General features: G+C 39.4%; 1 protein-coding gene across 1 annotated transcript in view; it reads left to right on the plus strand.

Moving 5' to 3' along the window:
- The window catches only part of LOC124616298, a gene marked incomplete at its 5' end in the record, with an annotated part of 117637 nt that overhangs the window by 77121 nt on the left and 12988 nt on the right, over positions 1 to 27528 (plus strand). The window contains 3 exons of the mRNA XM_047144601.1: positions 5178 to 5367; positions 15209 to 15417; positions 18197 to 18505. Of these exons, the coding sequence (XP_047000557.1) occupies positions 5178 to 5367; positions 15209 to 15417; positions 18197 to 18505 (708 nt within the window). The remainder of the gene's footprint in view (positions 1 to 5177; positions 5368 to 15208; positions 15418 to 18196; positions 18506 to 27528) is intronic.

Raw genomic sequence — 27528 nt, forward strand, 5'->3', positions numbered from 1 at the left:
AGATAGATGTGGCAACTCCTTTCAACACATCTATGACAGGTGGAAGAATTTATTCTGGAAGTAGGGTACTAAGGCGTTAGGTTTGAGCTGCAGTGGAATTGTTGCATAGTGTAATGCGGCTGTTGGTGGTCCATTATACACAAACAGTTGGCTGCTAATGGGATGCGATGGTTTGTAATTCAAGCACAGTGCAGTAGATGTGGGTGCTAAGATACAGGTACATGAACTGCACTGGATGGTTTGCTGATTTGTCACATTGTCCAAGTGAATGTTATAAAGGGCACTCTGAAATAAGCATGCTGCACGTGGTGAGTTAGCTGCCTATTGTCCTATTGTTCATTCAACACATTATTGATACAGAGTGCGGGTGCTCATATCCAGCACGCAGAATGGAGGACATGGAAGGCACATGATTTAAGTGTGACGCATGCTGTGTATTAAACTGATTCAAACCACTGTCTATCAGTGCATTCATCTTGACGTTAGCTAAGTAGTCCATTGTTAGGATTCATAGTTATTTATTTTATTTTATTTTGCGTATGGCAATACAGCGACAATATTTTATATAAGTACAACAATATGTAAACGAAACGTATAAAACAAAACAATGTGTAAATAGTACATGTGTAAAAAAAACAAGCAATAGCACAAAAGGATTAACTACAAACACTCAAGACGAAATAACTACACGTTAAAAGCTTGGCAAGCCTGACTAGAAACTCATTCATATATTCAAAGCTCAATATCTAGATTGCACAGCCAATCCAAAGCAGAGGGTTTCACATATATAACCTCAGAGACAGGTCCAGCGTATCTTCTTAAGAGGCATTCCTCAATAATATGGCAGACGTTCTGTTCTGGTGCTCCACAGTCACAGGCTCGTGAGTCGCATAGACCCTGCTTGTACTTATATGCATTGCATCTTGCATTGCCCGTTCTGATATGGTTTAATTTAGTCCAGGTACATCTCTTCAGGTCAAAGCCCGGTAATTCCAGAGTAGGATCTTGGATACCTTGTTTATTAATTCCAGAATCATTCCAAAAGTGCCGCCATTACTCCTTGATGTCAGGTTGATGTTCTTGTCTATTAACCCATATAGGCTTCCGTGACTTCAAGCGGGTCGATGGTATTTCGTTCAAAACATCATGGATTGGTAGATTCTGTGGGTAATCTGAGTCTTGAATTTCTGACCACTCTCTTGCTGCTGTTTCTTGCCTTCTCAATTGTGGGGGTGGGATATTGTTTAGAGTATGCAGCGAAGGGACTGGGGTAGATTTAATAGTACCCGTTATTATCCTCATACACTCGTTCAACTGGACGTCGATTTTCTTAGTATGAGTGCTCTAGTGCCAGACAGCAGAGCAATATTCGGCAACAGGATATACCAGGGCTATTGTGGCAGTACGTAAGGTGGATGCTTGAGCTCCCCAAGTCGAGCCAGCCAATTTTATCAGGATGTTGTTGCGACTCTTTAGCTTTTGGCTTACGTTTTCTAGACGTTTTTTGTAAGTCAGGGAGCGGTCTAGTGTTATGACAAGGTATTTGGGGTTGAAGTTGTGTTTGACTCTTTGGTCACAGAAGTTCACATTCAGTTCCTGGTGGGCCATTTTTTTGTTCAAGTGGAAAGCACACACCTCCGTTCTTGGTTGGGTTAGGGCAGAGTCGCCATTTTTTATAATAGGAATTCAAGGACTCCAGGTCTTCTGTGAGTACGTTCGCTCCTTCCCCAAGTGTTTTAGTTTGTACAACTAGTGCCAAATCATCGGCGTAGCAAAATTTCCTGCTGACTGTATTTGGCAAGTCGCTAATATACAAATTATAAAGGATTGGAGCCAACACAGATCCTTGAGGAAGGCCATTTTTTTATTTTACACGATCTGCTGGAGCTGTGGCCGATGCTCACTTTGAAAGACCGGTTCGTCAGCATGTTGTTCATTAAGGTTGCCGGTTTTGAACTAGGTAAGTGTCTCTTGAACTTAAGCATAAGACCCTGGAGACACACAGTGTCATATGCTGACGACAGATCAACAAAAGCTACACTTAACTTCATACTGTTCTGAAATCCGCTTTCTATGTATGATGTTAGGGCTAAAGGAGTCATAGTTGTTATTGTTTGCTCTCCATGTGATCATTGAGGAGATTAACAACACTCTCAGTTTTCACTATGTGATTAGCACAAAAATGACTGTTCTTCATGCACCAACACACACATTGCTGATGTAATCCAGCATGGGTGTGGCGGTTGCAGTAGAATGTGTCAGCCACATTGTCACATTGTTATCTGATTGAATATGTTGTATATTCAGAGGAAAATACAGGGTCACCAATGTTGAAGAAGGGTACTATGGTGTACTAGAACCACTACCAAATGATATACAGCATGGTAATACATGAATTATTTAGTATATAGAGCAAATTTACAGACCTTCCACGCAGTTAGAATGCCAAGAACATACTGCCAGTCTCTTCCAAAGATCCTTCGCGTGGGATGTCAGAGAGGTTTTGACCTCTCAAAGATCTCAGTGTTTCCATAAATTCATTGAAATGTATTGGACAGAAACTGCATGATAATATAAATAAAATTCACTGTAGCACAGCAACTGTATGTTTCACTACATATGATTATCAGCCTTTATTTTTTATTTGTCCTCTGCGTGATAAAAATAGTGGATGATACTCATATCATAAATGATTTTTATATCTGTTTCTCTAACGCCTGTTGATTTATAACCAAACAAAAGCTGAATACCTGGTTATTTATTCACAGTGTCGGGCCATATGTTCACCTCCAGCAGCAAACAACAGTACCTCAGTCAAACCAGAGATTTTAAAACACCTTCCAAATTACTTTGAAAACAATTTTACTGCTAACCTTTTTATATTTTAGATTATTTAGTCCTTGTGCCACAAGCTCTGGAATATTTTTGAAAAGAAGCACCTTGTTCCATTGAAATAACCTATAGGTGTTTTAATCACTCAGACTGTTACAGTTATCAACTGTGCAGCAAAATACCTGCTGCTTTATTTTCCATCTCCACTCAAAAGTATTTTTTCATGTAATGCAATATTTATGAGATATTACATGCGACCACATTATGAGGGATATATTATATACATTTATATTTTACTACTGAAATTAAATCAAAAGGACGTAAAATTCACAAAATACATAAAACAGACAGGAGTAGAAAAAATGGTTCATAAATGCTTCAGTTATGTCCCTTTATACTGCAGCATCTAAGTACAACTATTTAATTAATACTTAATGTGAATTTTATTTTTTCAGGTAATCATTTCTTGGATAATAACTTCTGTTTTGTAGTCATGTTTTTAAGAATTGTTTCTTTCTTTAATATCTTGTGTATTTACGCATATTGATTTAGCCGAGACAATTCTTCTTTTCAGTGATACAAGGTGAGAGAAGTGACAATAACACACAAAATAGAATTTCCTTGGTGGACAGGTTGATTGCATACAATGCATTAAAATTCTCCAGCTTGTCAGATACTTATAAATGCGGTTATTTACCAGTTTCAGTTGAAGTCAGGCTGTTGTAATAACATTTCAACCTGTCTGTGTTCAGTTATCATAGTACAGTGATGACAGTTTATTTTTCTCAAAACACAGTATGTGCTTGAGTTCCAGTTATTTGCTTTGTTTTGTACACACATCAAAAAAAAGTTTTGCATCACCTCTGTTCCAAGAGTTCTGGAACCTGTACAGAAAACTGGAATAGAGATCGACATAACCATCATTTCTGCCCTCTTTATTGCTCATGAAAACCACACATTGCATCTTGTACCACCTTACAGCAAGACCGTCAGAGGTGGTGGTCCAGATTGCTGTACACACTGGTACCTCTAATACCCAGTAGCACGTCGTCTTGCGTTGATGCATGCCTGTGTTCTTTGTGGCATACTATCCACAAGTTCATCAAGGCACTTTTGGCCCAGATTGTCCCACACCTCAATGACGATTTGGCGTAGATCCCTCAGAGTGGTTGGTGGGTCATGTCATCCATAAACAGCCGTTTTCAATGTATCCCAGGCATGTTTGATAGGGTTCATGTCTGGAGAACATGCTGGCCACTCTAGTCAAGCAATATTGTTATCCTAAAAGAAGTCATTCACAAGATGTGCATGATAGGGGTGTGAATTGTCATCCATGAAGATGAATGTGCTGCCGATATGGTTGCACTATCAGTTGGAGAATGGCTTTCACGTATCATACAGCCATTACAGTGCCTTCCACGACCACCAGTGGCATACGTCGGCCCCACATAATGCCACCTCAAAACAGCAGGGAACCTCTATCTTGCTGGACTCATGGACAGTGTGTCTAAGGCATTCAGCCTTACTGGGTTGCGTCCTAACGCGTCTCCGACGATTGTCTGGTTGAAGGCATATGTGACACTCATTGGTGAAGAGAACATCATGCCAATCCTGAGCGGTCCATTCAGCATGTTTTTGGGCCCATATGTACCATCTGCATGGTGTCATGGTTGCAAAGATGGACCTTTCCATGGATGTTGGGAGTGAAGTTGCACATCATGCAGCCTATTGCGCACAGTTGGAATTGTAACATGACGTCCTATTGCTGCACAAAAAGCATTATTCAACATGGTGGCATTGCTGTTAGGGTTCCTCTGAGCCTTAATCCATAGGTAACAGTTATCCACTGCAGTAGCTGGCCTTGGGCGGCCTAAGCAAGACAGGTCATCGACAGTTCCTGTCTCTCTGTATCTCCTCCATGTCCGAACAACATCACTTTGGTTCACTCCAAGACGCCTGGACACTTCCCTTGTTGAGAGCCCTTCCTGGCTTAAGTAAGAATGCGGATGCGATTGAACCGCAGTATTGACCGTCTAGGCATGGTTGAACTGCAGACAACGTGAGCCATGTACCTCCTTCCTGGTGGAATGACTGGAAGTGCTCGTCTGTCGGAACCCCTCTGTCAAATAGGTGCTACTCATGCTTGGTTGTTTACATCTTTGGGTGGGTTTAGTGACTTTTCTGAACAGTCAAAGGGACTGTGTCTGTGATAAAACATCCACAGTCAACATCTATCTTCTGGAGCTCTGGGAACCAGGGTGATGCAAAACTTTTTTTGGTGTGTGTATTTATATCCTCCATGCCGGGAAAGAATACCTTATATTAATAACAGCTTCTCTTTGCAGGAATTAATTGTATCTAAAAAACAAAATGTGGCAGACAATGGCTATGGTCATGATACCTCAGCAAGCTTGCCAGCATGCAAGTGGCGGCAGATATTTGCAGCTTTCTATGGAGTCCAGCCTAACTTCCCTCTCTATGAAGAAGCTTTGGAAATGCACCAAAAAGATGTCAAACAAAGTGGAGTGGTGAGAGGTAAATAACAAGTATTTCAGTGATACTGGACAATGCTCAATAATGTCAGCCTACAAAAATACAAAAATATTCATAAACCTTAAAATGATAAGTTGCTTTGTTTAAAAACTTAGTTCCATTTTTCCAGGAATATAATAACATAATGTGAGGAAGAATGTTTCCACATACCAACTTTGCATAAGAGTTTTGTGCACTCTTTGCTTGGAATTTGCTAATCTAAAAATTTGTATCATATTTCATTGAAAAATTTAATTTTAAGAATTTGCATGAAGAGAAATTGTATATTCTTCTTTGAAATGTGATTCAGAGAGAGGACTTGCAACACCAGCACCAGACACAATTGACTGGATACCAGCACTGTAGAGTCTACTAAGTGTTCATTTACTGACTATATGTGACATTCTCAAAGCTTGTTTTACAGATGAAATATATGTTGCTCCTTTCAGCATTATTTCAGACAATCAGTCCAAAGAGAAACAAGGAGTGAAAGTGTGTGCACTCATTTATCCACCCAATCATTCTTATGTAATGTTCTTCAGGACACCAATAAACTCCACACTCACAAATCATGGCAATATTTTGCACAGATTGGTCAGAACAAGGCTGCTCAGAAGCCTTAATGTTGAACCTGTCCCATTGAACATTATAATAATTATCCAAACTGTTGATTCATTCAATGCTACATTGCAATCAAGAACTGCATGAAGATATCTAACAGTTGCTGCATTAAATTTCTTCATTCTCATAAAATATTTTCATTTATTAGCACACACTGTGCAATAGTAAACTGCTCGATGATTAGACACAAAATGAAGAAATGTGAGAAATTTTGACTGGAGCAACAATCAGAATGTTTACAGAAACTAAAATTATACACAACAAGATGATCAACCGACAAACAAAAATATAATACGGGATTCAAAACTGGTGTGCTGTTTGAATGACCCTTTATTATGACAAGATGTTGACATCATCCAGCTGCCATATTGAAACCTAATGGAATACTTGTTATGCCAGGGAAACTACAAGAACCACAATATATACACTGGTATAAAGAAGTAGCAGTCAGGATCTTACTCTGTAGACTGTGTTAACTGTCAGAAAACTGGCCACAATATATTCACTGGTATGAAGAAGTAGCACCCAGGATCTTACTCTGTAGACTATTTTAACTGCCAGAAAACTGCTGTTCTCTATTTGCACTTATTCAGGCTATAAACAAACCTAATGAAATTAACATAAAAATCACTATTAAAAAAATAAGCCATTTATTTATCAATTATACTAAGTAGTTACATTTAGCTTCTTCTGCTTGGTTAACATTACATGACCATCTTGATTAGTACCAAAGGTACATTATTAAATTATCTGTGTGTTAGAAGGATATAGGCTAATTTATAAATATCTGCATCACTTGTATGTTGCTAGCAAGAGGATTTTTTTTCATATAACCTAGATAATCAGATAATTTGCAGACAAAAACTGTAATAATATGTGTGTATCTTCAGTTTTTTGTTAATTTGAATGCAGAACACCTCATAACTTACCAGATCATGCTGCTGCTATTAACGGGTTGGATTGGTGTACATTAAGGAACACTCACTACACTGCAACACATGCTTTTCAATCCCTTCACATTTATGGAAACACAAATTTACTTGTATGATGATGAGCTTTTTAACAACCAGAAGTCTCAGTGCTTAAACTAGATCAGTAAACTACATCTATTAACACAGTCTCACATTTCATTGCCAGCACATTAAATCAGAGACATATGAATATGAATAACAATAGTGGACATTCCTGGATGAAGCAGTATGTAGAATAAGGGAAAACTGATTGGTGCATGGAGTTCAGTAACATGTAATAGAAAATAGCATTCACACTAGCTATTGAGTAATAGCTCTTTTTCCAGCATTAGTATATGTAATCACACACACAACCACATGGACACGCAAACATACACTCCCATGGGTGCCTTTGGGAGTGTACATTTGGGTGACTTTGTGGTTGTCTGTGTGGATAGTTATACTATTGCTGGAAAAAGAGCTAGTGCACAAAAGATAGTGTGAATGCCATTTTCTGTTATGTGTCACAATGCTTTATTTGTTGATTTCTGAGCCTGTATGACCCTAGTTGTTTTTGTGCCCTAAAACAAAACGCATTGATCAGTATAGGTGAGTGGTTGCCTTTCCCTTACCACACATGAATATGATGGACATATACATTCCCTCACATACTGATTCATAAATGTATGATGTAAACATGACATTTGATACACAGAAAGTAAGTATATCTTGATGTGAACGTTTTACTGACAACAAGTAAACCAGGACTGAATGATACCAACTAGAGACTTAGAGATGCTGACAATTACCTATTACATGCTGACTGACTGAAACATTATCATGCACATTAGAACAAAAACAAGCTCTGTTATTATATTCTAGTTCACAACAGGAAAGGCAGCAAACTCAGACGATACATATCTGTATATACACTGCTGTGCAAACCTTGGAGAGAAATTTGTGGACATAAAATTAATGTTGTCAGGTCCTTTTTCCCTGGGGTTTTATCAGATGGTTGAAATTTTATTTTTGTAGTGTGTAGCTGGAATCACCTTAAACAAATACTGCTCATCATGTCTTTCACATAACACCCAATGTCAACAGAGGGTATCAATTTGTTTCCTGTTACAAACAGAATTATTTTTGAAGTGGAATTGTGCATGTCCATTCAATAGATTGGTTCCAAATTAGTCTACTGAAATGTTGATTTTATCGATATATATTAACAGGCATAGTAAAACACAAAGAATAACCAATACTTAATCAGTGACAGCACTATCCTGGCCTATACTGACTGCAGTGCTGCTATGTTGCTGTTGGAGTGCTGGTTGTTCTTCATGTTTTAGTGTCTCTCTTAATGCATATTGACACCTAAAACAAATATCACACTAAACTATTTTGGGACTGCTCTATTGAATGGGCATGTAACATTCCACTTTAAAAATAATTTTGTTTGTAAAAGGAAACAGTTCGACACATTCTGTTGACACTGGGCATCAGATGAAAGACATGATGTGTGGTACTTTTTGGGGTGACTTCAGCTGCTCATTGCAAAATCAAAACTGCAAATATCAGCCAAAACATAGAAGAAAAGGCACCTGAAGATTTTTAGAAGGGACACCTGGTACATAAATGACCCAGGGGATAACCTCAGAAGTTCCATGATGTATTTTGTGGATGATGATGTTGTATACAGAGAAGTTGCAACACTAGAAAATTGTAATGAAGTACAGGAAGACCTACAGAGGATAGACACTTGGTGCAAGTATTGACAGTTGACCCTTAACATAAGCAAATGTTATTTATTGTGCGTAAATAGGCAGAAAGACTGTTATTATATAATTACATGATTGCAGAAGCATTACTGGAAGCATTTACAACCATAAAATAAGCAGGAGTATGTGTATTGAATGTTTTAAAGTAGAATGACCACATAAAATTTATTGTGGGTAAGGCAGATGCCAGGCTGAATTCATTGAAAGAATACTCAGGAAAAGTAGCCCACCCATGAATGAGGTAGCTTACAAAACCCTCATCTGACCAATACTTGAATATTGCTCATCAGTCTGGGATCCCCATCAGGCAGGATTGATAGAGAAAATAGAGAAGAACCAAAGAAGAGCAGCACATTTTCTTACAGGTTAATTTGGCAAGTACTGAAACATCACAGAGATGCTCAGCAAACTCTGGTGTCAATAAGAGAGATGTTTTGCATCATGATGTGCTTTAAAGTTCACAGAGTGTACATTCCTAGAAGAATCGACCATTATATTGCTCCCTCCTGAGTATGTTTTGCAAAAAGTCTGTGAAGGTAAAATTAGAGAGATCTGAGCTCAGATGTCCTCAATGGTGAGTGTTCATCGGAGGTGAGGGTATCATCTGATGTGCCCCAGGGAAGTGTGGTAGGTCTGCTGTTGTTTTCTATCTACATAAATGACCTTTTGGATAGGGTGGATAGCAATGTGCGGCTGTTTGCTGATGATGCTGTGGTGTACGGGAAGGTGTCGTCATTGAGTGACTGTAGGAGGATACAAGATAACTTGGACAGGATTTGTGATTGGTGTAAAGAATGGCAGCTAACTCTAAATATAGATAAATATAAATTAACGCAGATGAATAGGAAAAAAGAATCCCGTAATATTTGAATACTCCATTAGTAGTGTAGTGCTTGGCACAGTAACGTCTATTAAATACTTGGGCGTAACATTGCAGAGCGAAATGAAGTGGGACAAGCATGTAATGGCAGTTGTGGGGAAGGCGGATAGTCGTCTTTGGTTAATTGCTAGAATTTTGGGAAGATGTGGTTCATCTGTAAAGGAGACCACTTATAAAACACTAATACGACCTATTCTTGAGTGCAGCTCAAGTGTTTGGGATCCCTATCAGGTCAGATTGAGGGAGGACATAGAAGCAATTAAGAGATGGGCTGCTAGATTTGTTACTGATACGCGAGTGTTACGGAAATGCTTCAGGAACTCGGGTGGGAGTCTCTAGAGGAAAGGAGGCGTTCTTTTTGTGAATCGCTACTGAGGAAATTTAGAGAACCAGCATTTGAGGCTGACTGCAGTACAATTTTACTGCCGCCAACTTATATTTCGTGGAAAGTCCACAAAGATAAGATAAGAGAGATTAGCGCTCGTACAGAGGCATATAGGCAGTAATTTTTCCCTCGTTCTGTTTGGGAGTGGAACAGGGAGAGAAGATGCTAATTGTGGAATGAGGTACCCTCCGCCATGCACCGTATGGTGGATTACAGAGTATGTATGTTGATGTAGATGTAGATGGAGACTTTCCAGCAACTGTTTTGGTTCTTCCTGCAAACCATTTGCAGGTGGGACAGGAGAAGGGGACAGTGATAGCTGGACACAAAAGTAACCTCCACCATACACTGTAAGGTGGTTTGTGGAGCAGAGACAGGTTGACTACACCTCATTAGTTATTCAGTCTACCTAGATACTTTTCAAAATCCTTTTAGAGCATCATATTTTGAAAGCTTATTATCATCTTATCATCCAAGGCTCCAGTACTTACAAATATATTCAGAAAAGACTTGACAAATTTCTCTTTTGCAGAAATGCTTTTCTTCCTGTCATCATTCCTCTCTACTTTAGCCATCACCAGTTAATTTGCTGTCCAAATAGCAAAACTCATCATCTACTTTCATTGTGTCATTTCCTAATCTAATTACCTCTGCATTACATGTTTTAAATTTATTACATTCTGTTACCCTTGTTTTAGTTTTGTTAATATTCATCTTACAAACTCTTTTCAAGACAGTAGTCATTCTGTTCAACTGCTTTTTCATGTCCTCTGTTGTCCTTGACAGAAATAGAACATCATTGAGAAAAAGCATCCACTTTTCTCTTTGGTTCCCTTTACTGCTCACTAAGTGTATAGATTCAATAACATTACGGATAGGCTACAACATTGATTTGAATATCTTCTGTAGTGCTGTTGCCCTTTTATCTCTTTGACTCTTATAACTGAAGTCTGATTTCTGTACAAGTTGAAGATAACTATTCTCTCTCTGTAATTTACCTCTGCTTTTTTCAAATAGTATATTCCAGTTAGCAGTGTGAAAAGCTTTCTCTAAATCCACAAATGATATAACTGTAGGTTAAACTTTCTTCAGTCTATCTTCTAAGATAAACCGTAAGGTCAGTATGGCCTTGCATGTTCTTACATTTCTCCAGACCCAAACCGATATTCCCCTTAAGTTGGTTTCTACCAGTTTTTCCATTCTTCTGTAAATTCGCTTCCTGATAGAAAAGCTGAAGCACACACAAGGGGAGGAGAAAACTAAATGAAACATCCCTGGTTGAGAAAATATGTGTTGTTATTTGAGCAATTTTGAAATGGAGTCACATTTGCAAAGAATATGAGAGAATGAGTCTACTTAGCAGTATAATGTTGCACCACACCTCAGCTGGATGCATGCACTGACACCATTGTAAAGGGTGTCATAAAAATATATCCTCTCCTGAGCAGGGTCAGTTCAAGAACACTTTTCCACTTATCATTTGGTGGCTCCCCTCCTTTCCCCTCCTACACTTTCACCTCGTCAGTTTTTACTACTAATTGAGATACACACTGCATAGAAATCCTGCACCTGGGCACCCATCTCAGCTTGGTGCTGCAAGTGATATGTCCTGCACAGAAATCTTCCAGTTGTGATGCCTCTGACACCCCTCTCAGTTTGGTGCCAAAGCAGTGACTTGTGTAACTTGTGCCTTAAACCAACCCTTTTCCTGAGGCAAGCTGGTCCTTGATGTTCTGAATTGGCACTGGGGTGAAGTGAAAGTCCAAACTGGCCCTACAGAGTTCTATCAGGGACTAATCTGCCATTCTTGGTGGCCATGAGAGTATCTCAGCGTCATGCAGAAAGTTCCTAGAGGCATGTGCCATGTGTGAAGGAGCTCCTATGGGATGTAGTGAATCCACCAGAGGCAATCGTGCAAACAAAGAGACCATTCATTTTAAGGCACAGGTTCTTCAGTCACCAAATAAAATCTGAATTCCATGTAATGTTTTCACATTTCCCTATCAAAGGGATCAAAAGATATGCCAAATGTTTTGTTATATCACAATGTGGCAGAGCACAATTTTTTCCTTATGTGTCTTTGGCAGACCATGAAGTCTTGGCAGAGCTGGCATTTGTACTCTTAAGCTTTTTTTCAGATGGTCAGGAAACTGACTGGATTTAAGGAGAACAGATGTCTTATACAACAGCGTGTTTTTGGATCCTTCTGCATATGATGATGTGTTGAACCCTGAAGTAAATCCATCATCTTGCCAAAATAAGATGTAATGAGATGTTACATACAGAAGAACAGTAATGTTTCCCTTGTCAGCAGATAAAATCACCATTTGTGTGTCTTCTCTTAAAGATTGGAATGCTTTTCTTTCATCGGTGTCAATGTTCTCGTTGGGTGTTGGAATCCTAGTTACTGCCTTTCAGCTCTTTTCTTACATCTTCAGTAGTTTCGCTGAGAAGTTTCAAGTCACTCTGCTCTATGGATAATTCTTCTAAAGACTTGATTAAAAGATACATGGAATTTCAACTCAGTAAATCATAGAACCAGAATTTGTGGCACAAAGACATAATCGGGTGCAGACAAATGCAATGGGTTAGCGCAGATGGGGAACTGATGCCATGATAGTTAAGCTGGATACCAACACCTCATCTGTTCATGTATGGTGGAGATCTGTGGTTTGTGGTCAACCTTCCTGTACTGCACATGCAGAGTCCACAGACCCTTTACCCACCAGGGGCACTAGATGTTGACATCCTGTACAATAATATTCTACCCCTGACCTTTGGCAACTACATTTTTTTAGTGGACAATCATGTAAATTGACAAAGCACAACAGCTAGGAACAGTAGTGCCTGAAGATGACAAGCAGCTGCCTCTCGGAAACATTGTGCAGTTCAAACAATACCATGCAACGCAATGCCTGTGAAACTTTCAAGCAGATACTATGTCAGGAAAGCCTCAAACAGCGCACAATATAGTTACCTTCCGGAAAAGGGCTGGAGAGATTTACAAAAAGGGTTAGAGTTCAGAAAGTCACCCAGAACTACAGGTCAGGGGAGACTTACTGGATGGGATGAGAATGAAAGACTGATCGTTGGGGAATGCACCAGACACAATTTGAAAACCTTGATAGCTTAAAGGTGCAAGACTGGGTAATATGCAAGACAGAGATTACTGCTAAAATCTTGTGCATGAGTTAATAAGAGTGTAAACTAAGTGCACTGTACATAACAGACGTGGGAGGGGGATGGTGAAAAATAGATGTTCAGAAAATGAAAGATGTGGAAAACTAGAAAGGAGTAGTTACTGTGAGAAATGTTGAAACGGAAGAAATTAACATAAAATATGGCCAGGTGGGTCATGAGAACCAAGGACATGTTGTAGCACTAGTTCCCACTTGCGGAGTTCTGAGAAACTGGTATCTGGGGGAAGAAACCAGATGGTGCGTGTGGTGAAACAGGCACCGAGGTCATGACTGTCATGTTCCAGATCATGCTCTGCAACAGGATACTGTATGTTGCTGGTATACACCCTCTGCCTATGCCCATTCATCCTAATTGATGACTTAGTGGTAGTCATGCTGTTGTGAAAGGCCAAACAGTGTTTACATAACAGCTGGTGTATGACATGTCATTTCATGATGGCTCTCCCTTTGAAATTATACAGTTTGCCAGTTACATGACTAGTGTAAGTGGTGATAGGAGAGTGCAACTACATTAGTAGTATTACCATATATCTCTCAGGTCTTCCGGGCTTCTTGAACAAGACTGTAATAATTACTTTAAATTCCAAAAATACAGTCTCTTCTACACTACATTTTATGAATAAAATCTCCACAGTATTCGTGGATTAACATGTATTATCTTCCACTTTAAATACATGAGTCTCTCATATTAATTGAACATATTAATGCTTTTATTCAAAAGATCAGTGTTTATCACAAATTTCACCTCATTTCCATTACAATGTTTTTCTGTTCTTGATATACAAGTTCTTGGGAATTCCATGATCCCCAGGGCAGAATGGCGGTCCATAGAATATTTATTTCCTTGTCCAAGCAGCTATTTCCTCTCGAAATGGTGCAGTGATTGCCATTCCATGCTGAAGAGCACTCGTCTTTCAGTATGACTCACCACATGCACAATAAAAATAAAACCAATCCACAGTATCTGCACATTTGTACTGTACATATTATATTATTATTTTCTTTCTATGTACAGTATTTTGTAACGAGTATCATTCACCACCAAGAAAAGGTAGAGATACATCTCACTCCCATGGAATGATATGTGTGACTACAACAGATATGCAGCCAGATCATGGTAAGATTTCAGTATGATGCAAAGATTGCAACTTGCTTTACATGTTCAGAAATGTAGGATTGTGCATTTCACAAAACTAAAAATTGAAGTACCCTATGAGTACAATATCACTGAGTGATAGTTGGATTCAGTTAACTTGTTCAAATATCTGGGTGTAACGATTTGTAGCGATATGAAATGGAATGATCATATGCATGCAGTCATAGGTAAAGAATGTGGCAGACTTCATTTCATTGGTATGATACAAGGAAGTTTCAGTCTGTCCTGAAGGAAACTGCTTGTAGAACACTCATGTGATCCATCATGGAATACTGTTTAAGTATATGGAACCTACACAAAATAAGATTAACAAAAAATATTGAATGTATAGAAGGGAGGCTAGCACAAATAGTCACAGGTATGAAACTGATCCATGAGAGAGCATTATGCATATGCTGGAAAACCTGAAGTAGCAGACACCTGAAGATAGATGCATAATTTCTCATGGGAGCCTTCCTACAAGGTTTCAAGAATCAGCAGTAAGTGAGGAATCTATGAGTATGCTACAACCCCCCTATAAATTGCTCTTATAGAGATCTCAAAAACAAAATTTGACTAATTACATTGTGCACAGAGACACCTTTTAATTAAAATTATTAACAATCCCCTAGTTGATTTACCTCCACCAACAAATATTTCATTTTGATGAAATTTTGAGTCTCTAAACAATTATTTGTCCCGTGTTCCATAAGTGAATAAAATGAGAAGATGCTTGAATACATGATACAGTGGAAGTATCTTCTGCTACCCACTTTACAGTGGTTTGTAAAGTATAAGTGAAGGTGCAGGTGTAGAAATCTGTTTGTATGTGTAGTCCAACTAAACATGTCAAATGAAGTGAGTACTTTGCCATAAATGTAATTCATTTATTCCACAGGCAGTGGTGGTATTGATCGCTATGTGGAGCTGCAGTTAGGAGATAGAGATACTCTACTGTTTGACAATATGTTGTACCAGCGGCGAATGTCTGTCAGCTTTGAAACTCTGCTACTGGAAGCTGCATCTCGTGCTGAGGCTGCTGGAACCACTGCCCTAGTGCACATTGTGGGAGCAGGCCTTGGAGTATGGCGCATTTCAAAGCATCAGGTCAGAATCCTCAAGAATGTTCCTACTCACTCATCCTTCAAATCAGTTGCAAACATTTTTGGATGAAATATTTATTTGATGTAATTTTGACCTATAATAGCATGTTGAACTTGTTATTCAACTTCTTTGTTAATACAAAAATGAATTCCCCCGTGTTTTTGACCATTGCAGTGAACGTTATGAAAATGTGCAGAAATGATGAATCTAGTTTTGAGAGATTTAATCCCACTTCTTATACACTGGTGGTGTATGTGATGATTCACATTCATTTTACTCATTTATTAATGTTGTGAACTGTTGTTTTTCCTCATATTACCACTTTATAATGACCCAAGCTCCAAATTGCAATCATGGATATTGTAATAAATAATACAGCTGAAAGTGAACATGATATAATTCTTTTAAAAATCCTTGTTTGTGGTGCTCTGTTTTTGATTATATTCATTCGCACATTTTTAGCAAACTACTTTGTTATTCCTGTAGTGTATGTTGTCAGTTTGAGAAATGATTACATTATCACCAATTATAAACTGTAACATCTCAGCGTTTTTCTCAAAAATGATCTTTGTATAAATGCAATAGTTAATATCAATATAAATAATTGTGATCTATTTTAAAGCTTTCTTAAGGCATGTTTATACCTGTGCATCCTGTGACTGGTCACTGCATGTCTGTGCTTGCCCTACACGCAAGTGAGGTATGTGTCTCCCTGTCTGATCTGGGGAGACTCCTGCACCCCCGTGTGCAAAATTCAGAAGCATGCATGACTTTGCAGTGGTGCGTGTACCTCCTTGCCTCTTTGTGAAATGGCTGCATGCACGTAGTGCACATGGAAATTCACACAGGTGTAAACACACCTTTAGGTAGTCATTGGTTATTTTACTTGATTGGATACATGATGAAACAATCCTATACTCACCCTTTTGTGAATTAAAGGCAGATTCTCCAAAACATGATGTAGTTAAAAATTCTCATAAATCAAGACACTGAGACGTAGTGTTAAATATAATTTTCATTATGAGATTGATTTTATTGTGTCACTGCTTTGAACATCAAAATGAAAGTAAAGTTCTACAGATGAGTGCTGTGTTAGGTTGATATTCCATTCATCTTCCTGATATAAATAAAATTGTTCCATAATAATATGCTAGACTTTTACAGAAGATCAGTGGTAAATAAAAATTCTGAGCTAACAAAGCAATATGCTTCAGATACTTAAGAGGCAAGTTGTTGTTCTCAGCCATATGAAACTGCTTGGCAGTGGTGACAGTGACAGATTTGTCCCTCGTAACTAAATCAATCCACTGTGTTGTAGGAGAAACATTTAATTAGTTAGTTCCACATTTCATGGATCATATTTATAATAAACTTTATTATCTGGAATGTAAAGTGCAGTATGATTTTAACAAAAACTGAACATCATTATTAAAAACATTTTATCCTCACCATTTACACCTTTGTAACTGACTACCTCTTTGTACCTACTCAAGAATTCCTCTATGGTACCAGTATGCAAGAAACTCTCAAGGACAAACAACTTTAATCTACATTTTAAAACACGTCTCCTGTTTATATTTAATATTCTCTCCAAAAGGCCTATTTCAAGTGTGTCACAAAAGCTGTTGTGGTTACAATGCTCCTATTTGTCTAACAGGTTAATTCAGTTCATAAGTTGTCAGAGAATTCTGAAATGGTGTATTTCTCCCTTATTCATGCAAAAATTAGACTCACTAAAGAGTAGAACATTTTTATATTTAGTATTGTATTTGTGAATATCTGTATCACTTACAAATTTAAATTGATCACATAAAATTCTGTTATGGAAAAATGAATACCTTTTACATAACTGAGTGCTTAACCAACATTCCGTAGCACATTCTTGTTATATTTCTAAAGTTAATATACATTTTCATGATGTTGATTAGCTGAAATTATATGTCTCAGAATTTCTACTGTATGGATTTTCTACGTAATTTTTTCATCAATGTATACATCTGACAATATTATGAAAAGGGAAGTTGCTACTTGGTTCAAGTGGCTATGAGCACTAGGGGACTTAATTTCTGAGGTCATCAGTCCCCTAGAACTTAGAACTACTTAAACCTAACTAACCTAAGGACATCACACACATCCATGCCCGAGGCAGGATTCGAACCTGTGACCACAGCAGTCGCACGGTTCCAGACTGTAGCTCCTAGAACAGCTCGGCCACCCTGGCCGGCGAAAGTTGCTACTCACAATATAGCAGAGATACTGAGCCGCAGATAGGCACAACAAACAGACTGTCACAAATAAAGCTTTCAGCCAGTAAGACCTTAATCAAAAACAGACGACAGACACACACAGACACATTCACGCAAGCACAACTCCCACACACGACTGCAGTCTCAGGCAATTGAAATCTCACTGCCATATGACAACATTTTTGTTTCTAATACATTTTATTTTTATAAATAATTAATCAAGCAGTTCTACTGTTGACAGTACAAAACTGGATGAAATGTGTTATTGCAAAAGTTAAAGTAAGTCACTGTGTGCAACACATCATTTATTATATATCTGGTGACAATTTCTTTCTTGTTCAGCTGTGTGTGTGTGTGTGTGTGTGTGTGTGTGTGTGTGTGTGTGTGTGAGAGAGAGAGAGAGAGAGAGAGAGAGAGAGAGAGAGAGAGAGAGAGAGAGAGTGTATGTGTTGAACCAAGGCAGAAAGTTCAATTGGTTATGCTTACAGATAAGGAAGAACTGTTTTCTAATTTGTTACCCTAATATTGTTTCACAGGAACGCCATTTCCTTGACGCATTTGCTAGTTGCATTCAGCGTCTGCTACCATCACTTTCACATATTTCTGAGGTGCGATTTGCCTGGTTTTCGGAGGGTGCAACGCTGCGTGGTGTTGGAGATGGTGGCCGCGTGGGTCATGTAAGAGTGCGATTTTCACAAGCTGAGCCGCAGTCGCGGCTGGTAGACAATCCTGAGCAGCTGCTTGTAGTTTCATATGCATGGGATGGCAATGCGCTGCCAGGGAATGAATTTTGGTGTGGCAGCTTGACATCTTCTGGTGACCCAGCAGCTGCCTGCTGCAGCCAGGTATGTGTTTATGTGTCATATTACAACATGGTACGAGATTTGCATAAGTTTGCTCTGTACATGACCAATAATTTTCATTTCTGCATTTAAATTTGATGTCAGTTGTACTGTGTTATGTGACCACTTGTTTATAAAAAAATTGAACTTGTACTGTAATACCAAAAATGAAACATTTAGAATAATGAATGGAAAGAAATGCGAAAAGATGCATATTCTGGACGTTGAAAGCAATTCCAATTCTGACATATTGTTAAGTGAAAATTAAAATTATGTGTATTTTTTATTTTAACCAGAAAGCATGCCAATATTCCATACAAGTACAATTATCTGGTCAGAGCAGTGACTAGGCTCACACTCCACACATGAAAAATTTATAACAATATGTATTTCATTTGTTTAAACTGTTGACTTCATATCCATGGAATGTGGCAGTCTGAGACCCTCAGTGGCACTCTGTGTGGTGTTAGTAGCTCCACGCAACACCTGCTGTGGTGTAGGAATGTCTGCTATCAAACTTACCCACCACTCACTGTTCAAGGAGAGCCTCAAACAAATAATAAAATACAAAACAAATATTTGCACATATTTAAGATATAATATTAACACAAATAACATCTTTTGACCCATTAAATTCTTATTAGAGCTGTAACAAAAGTAATTGTATGGATGCTTGCACACATGTAGTCTATGAAGGTACAGAAAATTTCCCAACTTTAATATTTGTGATAAAATTTCGAATTTAATTCATTGGAATTCTGAACCCTCACAAATATTATCTACACAGGTTGCTGATTGAGCATTTTCTCTCATAGACTGTGATAAATTTGGTTTGAAGCTGTGTTATTTGATTAAATCAATGTATTTTTATGTCTTCGGCTTCCACTTACAACATTGATGTTGATGTTAGTTGCCATTACTTTTTTTCTTTACTTACATATTTGAGAAAACTATGAAATGCGTACAGGAAACGTTCAGATGTCACTTTTCCTTGGATTCTATAAATGTAAATTACAGTAACTTAGCTCTTCATGCAACCTTCAAAATTATATTTTTCAATTAAATAACTTAAATCATTTCTTTCTGTATAATTTTTATTAAAATTAACAAGTACATAAAAGTTTCTATGCATTTTACTTTTTTCTGAAACTGTGGCTGCCCTCACTTTTCAACTTCATTTACAATGTTTAACGTATCTCCTGCCAACCAATGTTCATTCAGACAAACAACTGTAACATTCCTTCATTCAGACAGACTAAATTGCATTTTGTCAATTTTATAATTTCTGTTATTTCAGTAGTCAACATGTAGACCATTTACGTTGTACCACATAATACATGAAATATGTAGTTGGAACTGTATGAATAGTATTCAGCACAATTTTGCTTATAAAGTCTTTTGGCCATCGGCTTTTTGTGCATAGTATAATTTCACATCCCCATAACTGGTTATTAATTTCCTCTACTTTTTAGGATCTGACAAGCGTCAGTTAACATTTTGCTAAACATCTTGTGCAAACCATTTTCCCGTAGACATAAGTTACTTAAAAACTTATTAGGGCTATGAATGTTGCTACTAATTTATTACAGTTCTCTCTAATATTAGAATTTAACACATCTACATACTTACCATTTACTGACATGTATATTATGCTACAAATTACAAGCCTACAAGCCATGTATTAATTCCTGGCAGTTTGAATAATATTTGTAGCTTCACTGACACATTGTTCCTCACCATTACTATGGAGTGAATTTGTCCCCACATGTATAAACACACCCTATATACACACATCCAAAAAAGTTTTGCACCACCTCAGTTCCGAGAGTTCCAGAACTTGTACAGAAAATTGGAACAGAGATCGACATAAACATCATTTTTGTCCTATTTATAGCTCATGAAAACCACACATTGCATGTTGTACCATCATGCAGCGAGAACTTCAGAGGTGGTGCTCCAGATTGCTGTACACACCGGTACCTCTAATACCCAGTAGCACATCCTCTTGCATTGATGCATGCCTGTATTTGTTGTGGCATACCATCCACAAGTTCATCAAGGTACTGTTGATCCAAATTGTCCCACTCCTCAATGGCGATTCGGCGTAGATCCCTCAGACTGGTTGGTGGGTCATGTCATCCATAAACAGCCCTTTTCAATCTATCCCAGGCATATTCGATAGGGTTCATGTCAGGAGAACATGCTGCCCACTCTAGTCAAGCGATGTCATCCTGAAGGAAGTCATTCACAAGATGTGCATGATGGGGGCATGAACTGTCATCCATGAAAACGAATGCCATACCAGTATGCTGTCGACATGGTTGCACTATCTGTTGGAGGATGGCATTCACATATCGTACAGCCGTTACGGTGCCTTCTATGACCACGAGCAGCGTATGTCGGCCCCACATAATGCCACGCCAAAATGGCAGGGAACCTCCACCTTGCTGCACTTGCTGGACAGTGTGTCTAAGGCCTTCAGCCTGGCTGCATTGCCTCCAAACACGTCTCCGACGATTGTCTGGTGGAAGGCATATGCGACACTCATCGGTGAAGAGAACGTCATACCAATCCTGAGCGGTCCATTTGGCATGTTGTTGAGCCCATCTGTACCATGCTGCATGGTGTTGTGGTTGCAAAGATGGACCTCGCCATGGACGTCGGGAGTGAAGCTGTACATCATGCAGCCTATTGCGCAGTTTGAGTTGTAACATGACATCCTGTGGCTGCAAGAAAAACATTATTCAACATGGTGGCATTGCTGTTAGGGTCCCTCCGAGCCATCATCTGTAGTTAGTGATCATCCACTGCAGTAGTAGCCCTTGGGTGGCCTGAGCGAGACATATCATTGACAGTTCCTGTCTCTCTGTATCTCCTCCATGTCCAAACAACATCACTTTGGTTCAGTCTGAGACGCATGGACATTTCCATTGTTGAGAGCCCTTCCTGGCACAAAGTAACAATGTGGACATGATTAAACTGTGGTATTGGCCATCTAGGCATGGTTTAACTATGATAGCACAAGCCATGCATTTCCTTCTTGGTGGAATGATTGAAACTGATTGGTTGTTGGGCCCCCTCCATCTATTAAGCACTGCTCAATCATGGTTGTTTACATCTTTGGGCGAGTTTAGTGACATCTCCCAACAGTCAAAGGGACTGTGTCTGTGATACAATATCCACAGTCAATGTCTATATTCAGGAGTTCAAAACTTTTTTTGATGTGCGTAGTTCCTGAGGGTTTCATCAAGAGATCTGTCATTTCAGGTCAGATGTTTTTCAATTAATGGAAATTGAGTGCAGGATGGAAGTAAATTTTTGCATCAGGTACACAGAGTTGCCTATTATGAGAAATTCCTTTTTCTCTTTATCCTTTCACTATTTTGTGACTAATTTTTGCTTTTGTTGTACGTTACCCATATCGACTGATATTTACCTACTGGTTTAGAATTTTCAGCTAGTTCTTCTTCAGTAACTGCTATGAATGTGCTTGCTGATACCTGGGATTCATCACTTTGCAGGCTTTGGTGGTTATATTTTCTTGTTTCACTGTGCATGCTTTTGAGGCTTCACTTTACCACTAGAAAATTCACACACTTACATATTTTACTACTCTTCAGCTCAAGATTTTCATCCTTCAGTAATGATAGTTCATGTATCAGTATAGCAGTGTCAATTTGTAGCACTTTAATAATGTTATCTTCTGTATTTATTGCTATTGCCAGAGGTACTGAATTGAATTAAACTTTATTTGATCCTGTAGGGCTGCATTTTGTACAGCAAATGCACGTATAGTATAGGATGCATGAAGAACAGAAAACATCCATTATCACTTACTGCCTAAAGAGCAACCACTTTGTTTACACTCTCTAATATTATTGGTTATGTGTTGTTGTTGTGCTATTCAGTCCAAAGACTGCCTTGGGGCAGCTCTCTATGCTAGTCAATCCTCTGCAACTCTCTTCATTTCTGTACAACCACTGAAACCTACAACCATTTGAACCTGCATACTTTATTCAGCCCTTGTTCTCCCTCTACAGTTGTTACTCCCCCACACTTCCCTTTTTTGTGTCATCTCATTGTTTCTGTAGGCTTGTAACATGGGAAGCAAGGAGAGGATGTTGGTTGGTCGCCGGTATACTCTTTCTATAACACCAACTGCACACATATATTAATTGGGTTCTTTATTCATAAGAATAGAAAAATACTTAAGACAGTCCAGGTGTTGTGGTACAAGCTCTCCATAATAGACCATGTTAGCCTCACAACTGGTGAAGTACAAGTCTGCTATGTACACTATTCTGGTCACTACGTGCTGCCTATCTCTGAGCTAGAGGCAAAGCTAACTCCTATTGCAACTCCCTCTGGGCTGTGACTGATGACTAGACTAGTTGACTCATTTGATTACTAACTGGAACTCACTAGACCCTCTGGTCTGCAGCGACAATGTCAATACTGGAGGCCAAGAGGGCATTGATGGCGCATTTCTTGCGAGTCTGACTTTGGCCTCTATCGATCTTCTCACAACCCCTTTGCTGCATAGTGTGCTGGCAACAGCTCACACCAGCACTTACCTCCCCCCTTGAAATATTGCACCACTGTTGTATGGTGAGGCTGCAATTGACAACAAGGAGGGAGGCAAGACGCTGGACTTAGAGATGAGCCAGAAGTCGTAGCTGTGGAGGACGGCGTACTCCCAACCATACCCTTCCATCTGGCTTGCAAGCCAACAGAAACAGCCTCCTGAAAACTGCTGGCAGGGCACACATCCAGGTCTGAGGGTATATCTTGGGGCAAGAATGGCGAGGGCAATGGCGGGTTCAGGTCCATGGGGTCAGCGAGCGAGCACAGCAGGGGTGAGGGCGCATCATCCATCTGCGCCTCCTGGGGTCCCCTGGTCGCACCAGTGGGTGGCTGCGAAAGCCATGCAGTTCCACAAGGTTGTGAATCTGGAGGAAGAAAAGCAGCAGAATCACAGGCAGAATGACAAGCATGAATTTGGCTCTGGTGGCAGCACTGTAAACCATCGGGACCTGCAATTAATTACATATAAGAGCCAATGCGTTCCTGGATCATCCCTCTTTCCCAGCGCCCACAGTTGCCATAAACCATGAATAAAATTGGTGGCACCGGATGCTGTGGTGGACATAGCAAGTGTAGCAGCATCCAATGGAGGTGACTATGCAGAAGTTCCGCTGGTGATGGTCTGTCTCGTGGGTGGAAGTGATAAGAGGCAAAAGAGAGTTGCAGTGCCTGTTCCAGTGTGTGGGTAGTGTGAACCTTGGCCATATGTTGCTTGAAAGTATGTATAAAGCATTCTGCTTCTCCATTGGACTGCAGGAGAAATGGAGCACTTGTTAGATGACGAATGCCATTGCGTTCACTGTTCAAAATCACTTGAACTGAACTGTTGTCTATTGTCTGAAACAAGTACTTCTGGCAAACCTTTGATACAAAATATTACGGACAATGTTTGAATGGTGCTACATGATGTAGTAGAAGCTGTAGGCACTGCAAATGCAAACTCGCTAAAAGTGCCTACCACTGCAAAGCCTATATGCACACGTTGCCACGGCAATTGTGTCTTAAGCCAAACTGAGAATGCCTGTGGTGGAGCAGATTGGTTCTCTGCTTATGGGCAACACTGTGATGTCATCTGCTCAATATGCCTGCCAAGTACAGTGCCGGTGTCCTAATTGTTTAGTGCAAACAGCTCCCCAATATCCTTGGTGGAGCAACCACAATACATCCTTTTGCAACACTTTGTGAATAAGCAAATGGGATTTCCATTGTCATTCTGAACTGGAATCACACCCTGTTGAACTGAAAGATTATCCCGATGTGCAAAATATCAGCACACAACTGCTGTACTGTTCAATGAACGAGACTAAGACATGCGAATATAATGCATCAAAATCTTCAGATCTGGGTCTGCTTCAATGGCCTGTGCAATTTTTCTGTAGTGCAAGGGAAAAGATTCCAAGCAATTCAGAGTCCTGCACATCAATTTGGCAACAAGATGTGGCAGATGCATCAAAATCTGCGTTTGGGCCAATAGGAAGGCAAGATGGGGCGTAGGTCTGTACACAATTTCATACTGTGAAAGCAATAAAGCCCATCATTGTAACTTTTGAACAGTGTGTGTAGGAACCGGCTTTGATGGATGAAACAAGGACTGCAGAGGCTTGTGATCTGCCACTAAATAGAACTTTGAGTCATACAAATAGTGATGGAATTTTGTCACACCATACGCAATAGCAAGAGCTTCATTTTCAGTTTGAGAATAATTGTACTGAGTTTTATTTAACACCTTTGAGGCAAAAGCAATATGTTTGTCCTGTGCACCAATTCTGTGCAAAAGAACAGGGCCAATTCCGTAGGAAAAAGTGTTGACTTGCAAACTACTGGCTTGGCAGGATGAAAATGTACTAGACATCTGTCACTGAACAAGGCATTTTTGAGTTTCTGAAATGCATCTTGACAATCTTTAGTCCACACAAAAAGTACATTTTTGCGATGCAAACGATGCAATGGAGCCACAACCTGAGCGGCATTTGGTATGAACAGAGTGTAGTACGTCATCTTGCCTAGTACTGACTGCAGTTCAGACACATTGCGAGGAACAGGCAGGTCATGGATTGCAAGCAAATGACATTGGAGGGGGTGTGCACCATGACTGTTTATCTCATGACATAAGTACTGTAGTTTGAAAAAAGTCACACTTTTTGAGATGACACTTGAGTCCTCTTCTGAAAACTACAACAAAAAAATAGTATGCAAACTGCCAATGTGTTCCTCTGGTGTACGACCTGAGACAACAATGCCATCAAGGTAGTTTGAACAAAATGGCATTTTTTCAGTCAGCTGTTTCAAGTAATGTTGAAAAGTAGCATGTGTGGAAGCACTGCCAAAAGGCAAACACAAATACTTGAACAGTCCTAAGTATGTATTTACAACAAACTCTTTCTGTGATTTTGCATCCAATGGAATCTGCAAGCAAGCATCATGCAAATCTATCTCAGAAAAGTAACATCCTGCACCAAGCCTGTCCATGAGTTCCTCAGGGGGAGGTAATGGTTACTGCCTGTGGGTTGACTGTAGATTTGAAGTCAACGCAAAAGTGAATGTGACCAGAAGGCTTAGGCAACAAAACAAGAGGATTTGCCCATTCATTAGCCTGAATGGGAGCAATTACACCATTATCTTGCAAGTCTTTCAATTCACTGACAACTTTGTCTCTTAAAGCAATCGGAACAGGGCAGGCCCAAAAAAACTTAAGCTGTACATTGTCTTTCAAAGTAACATATGCTACCAAGTTATTAGCTTTTCCCATGTCTTCTGAAAATAGTTCAGGAAATTCCTTAAACAAGCTAGCTACATTGTCTTTTGGATCACAAGCTGATATGGAAAGTATATGGTCGTGGATGCTAAGGCCAAAAAATTAAATGCATCTAAACCAAATATGTTCTCACTGTCTCTTGATTTCAACACAGTAAAATTCACTGTGCTAGTGTGAGATTTGTAAGTGGCAGGCAAACGACATTGTCGAAGCACCGGAATTTCCTGTCCATTGTAAGCAGTGAGATGCTTGCTAGGTTTAGAAAGGCTTGGTGAGACTAACTGTCGCATGATTAAACAAAGTTATTGATGCACCCCCTCCCCCCCATGAACCATGGACCTTGCCGTTGGTGGGGAGGCTTCCGTGCCTCAGCGATACAGATAGCCGTACCGTAAGTGGAACCACAACGGAGGGGTATCTGTTGAGCGGCCAGACAAATGTGTGGTTCCTGAAGAGGGACAGCAGCCTTTTCAGTAGTTGCAAGGGCAACAGTCTGGATGATTGACCGATCTGGCCTTGTAACACTAACCAAAACGGCCTTGCTGTGCTGGTACTGCGAACGGCTGAAAGCAAGGGGAAACCATGGCCGTAATTTTTCCCGAGGGCATGCAGCTTTACTGTATGGTTAAATGATGATGGCGTCCTCTTGGGTAAAATATTCCGGAGGTAAAATAGTTCCCCATTCGGATCTCCGGGCGGGGACTACTCAAGAGGATGTCGTTATCGGGAGAAAGAAAACTGGCGTTCTACGGATCAGAGCGTGGAATGTCAGATCCCTTAATCGGGCAGGTAGGTTAGAAAATTTAAAAAGGGAAATGGATAGGTTAAAGTTAGATATAGTGGGAATTAGTGAAGTTCGGTGGCAGGAGGAACAAGACTTCTGGTCAGGTGACTATAGGATTATAAACACAAAATCAAATAGGGGTAATGCAGTAGTAGGTTTAATAATGAATAGGAAAATAGGAATGCGGTGGCAAAGATAAATACGAAGCCCATGCCTACTACAGTAATACAAGTTTATATGCCAACTAGCTCTGCAGATGACGAAGAAATTGAAGAAATGTGTGATGAAATAAAAGAAATTGTTCAGATAGTGAAGGGTGACGAAAATTTAATAGTCATGGGTGACTGGAATTCGGTAGTAGGAAAAGGGAGAGAAGGAAATGTAGTAGGTGAATATGGATTGGGGCTAAGAAATGAAAGAGGAAGCCGTCTGGTAGAATTTTGCACGGAGCATAAGTTAATCATAGCTAACACTTGGTTCAAGAATCATAAAAGAAGGTTGTATACATGGAAGAATCCTGGAGATACTAAAAGGTATCAGATAGATTATATAATGGTAAGACAGAGATTTAGGAACCAGATTTTAAATTGTAAGACATTTCCAGGAGCAGATGTGGACTCTGACCACAATCTATTGGTTATGATCTGTAGATTAAAACTGAAGAAACTGCAAAAAGGTGGGAATTTAAGGAGATGGGACCTGGATAAACTGACTAAACCAGAGGGTGTACAGAGTTTCAGGGACAGCATAAGGGAACAATTGACAGGAATGGGGGAAAGAAATACAATAGAAGAAGAATGGGTAGCTCTGAGGGATGAAGTAGTGAAGGCAGCAGAGGATCAAGTAGGTAAAAAGACGAGGGCTAGTAGAAATCCTTGGGTAACAGAAGATATATTGAATTTA

The sequence above is a fragment of the Schistocerca americana genome, chromosome 5, assembly GCF_021461395.2.
Source record: "Schistocerca americana isolate TAMUIC-IGC-003095 chromosome 5, iqSchAmer2.1, whole genome shotgun sequence".
In the NCBI taxonomy this organism is placed as follows: Eukaryota; Metazoa; Arthropoda; class Insecta; order Orthoptera; family Acrididae; genus Schistocerca; species Schistocerca americana.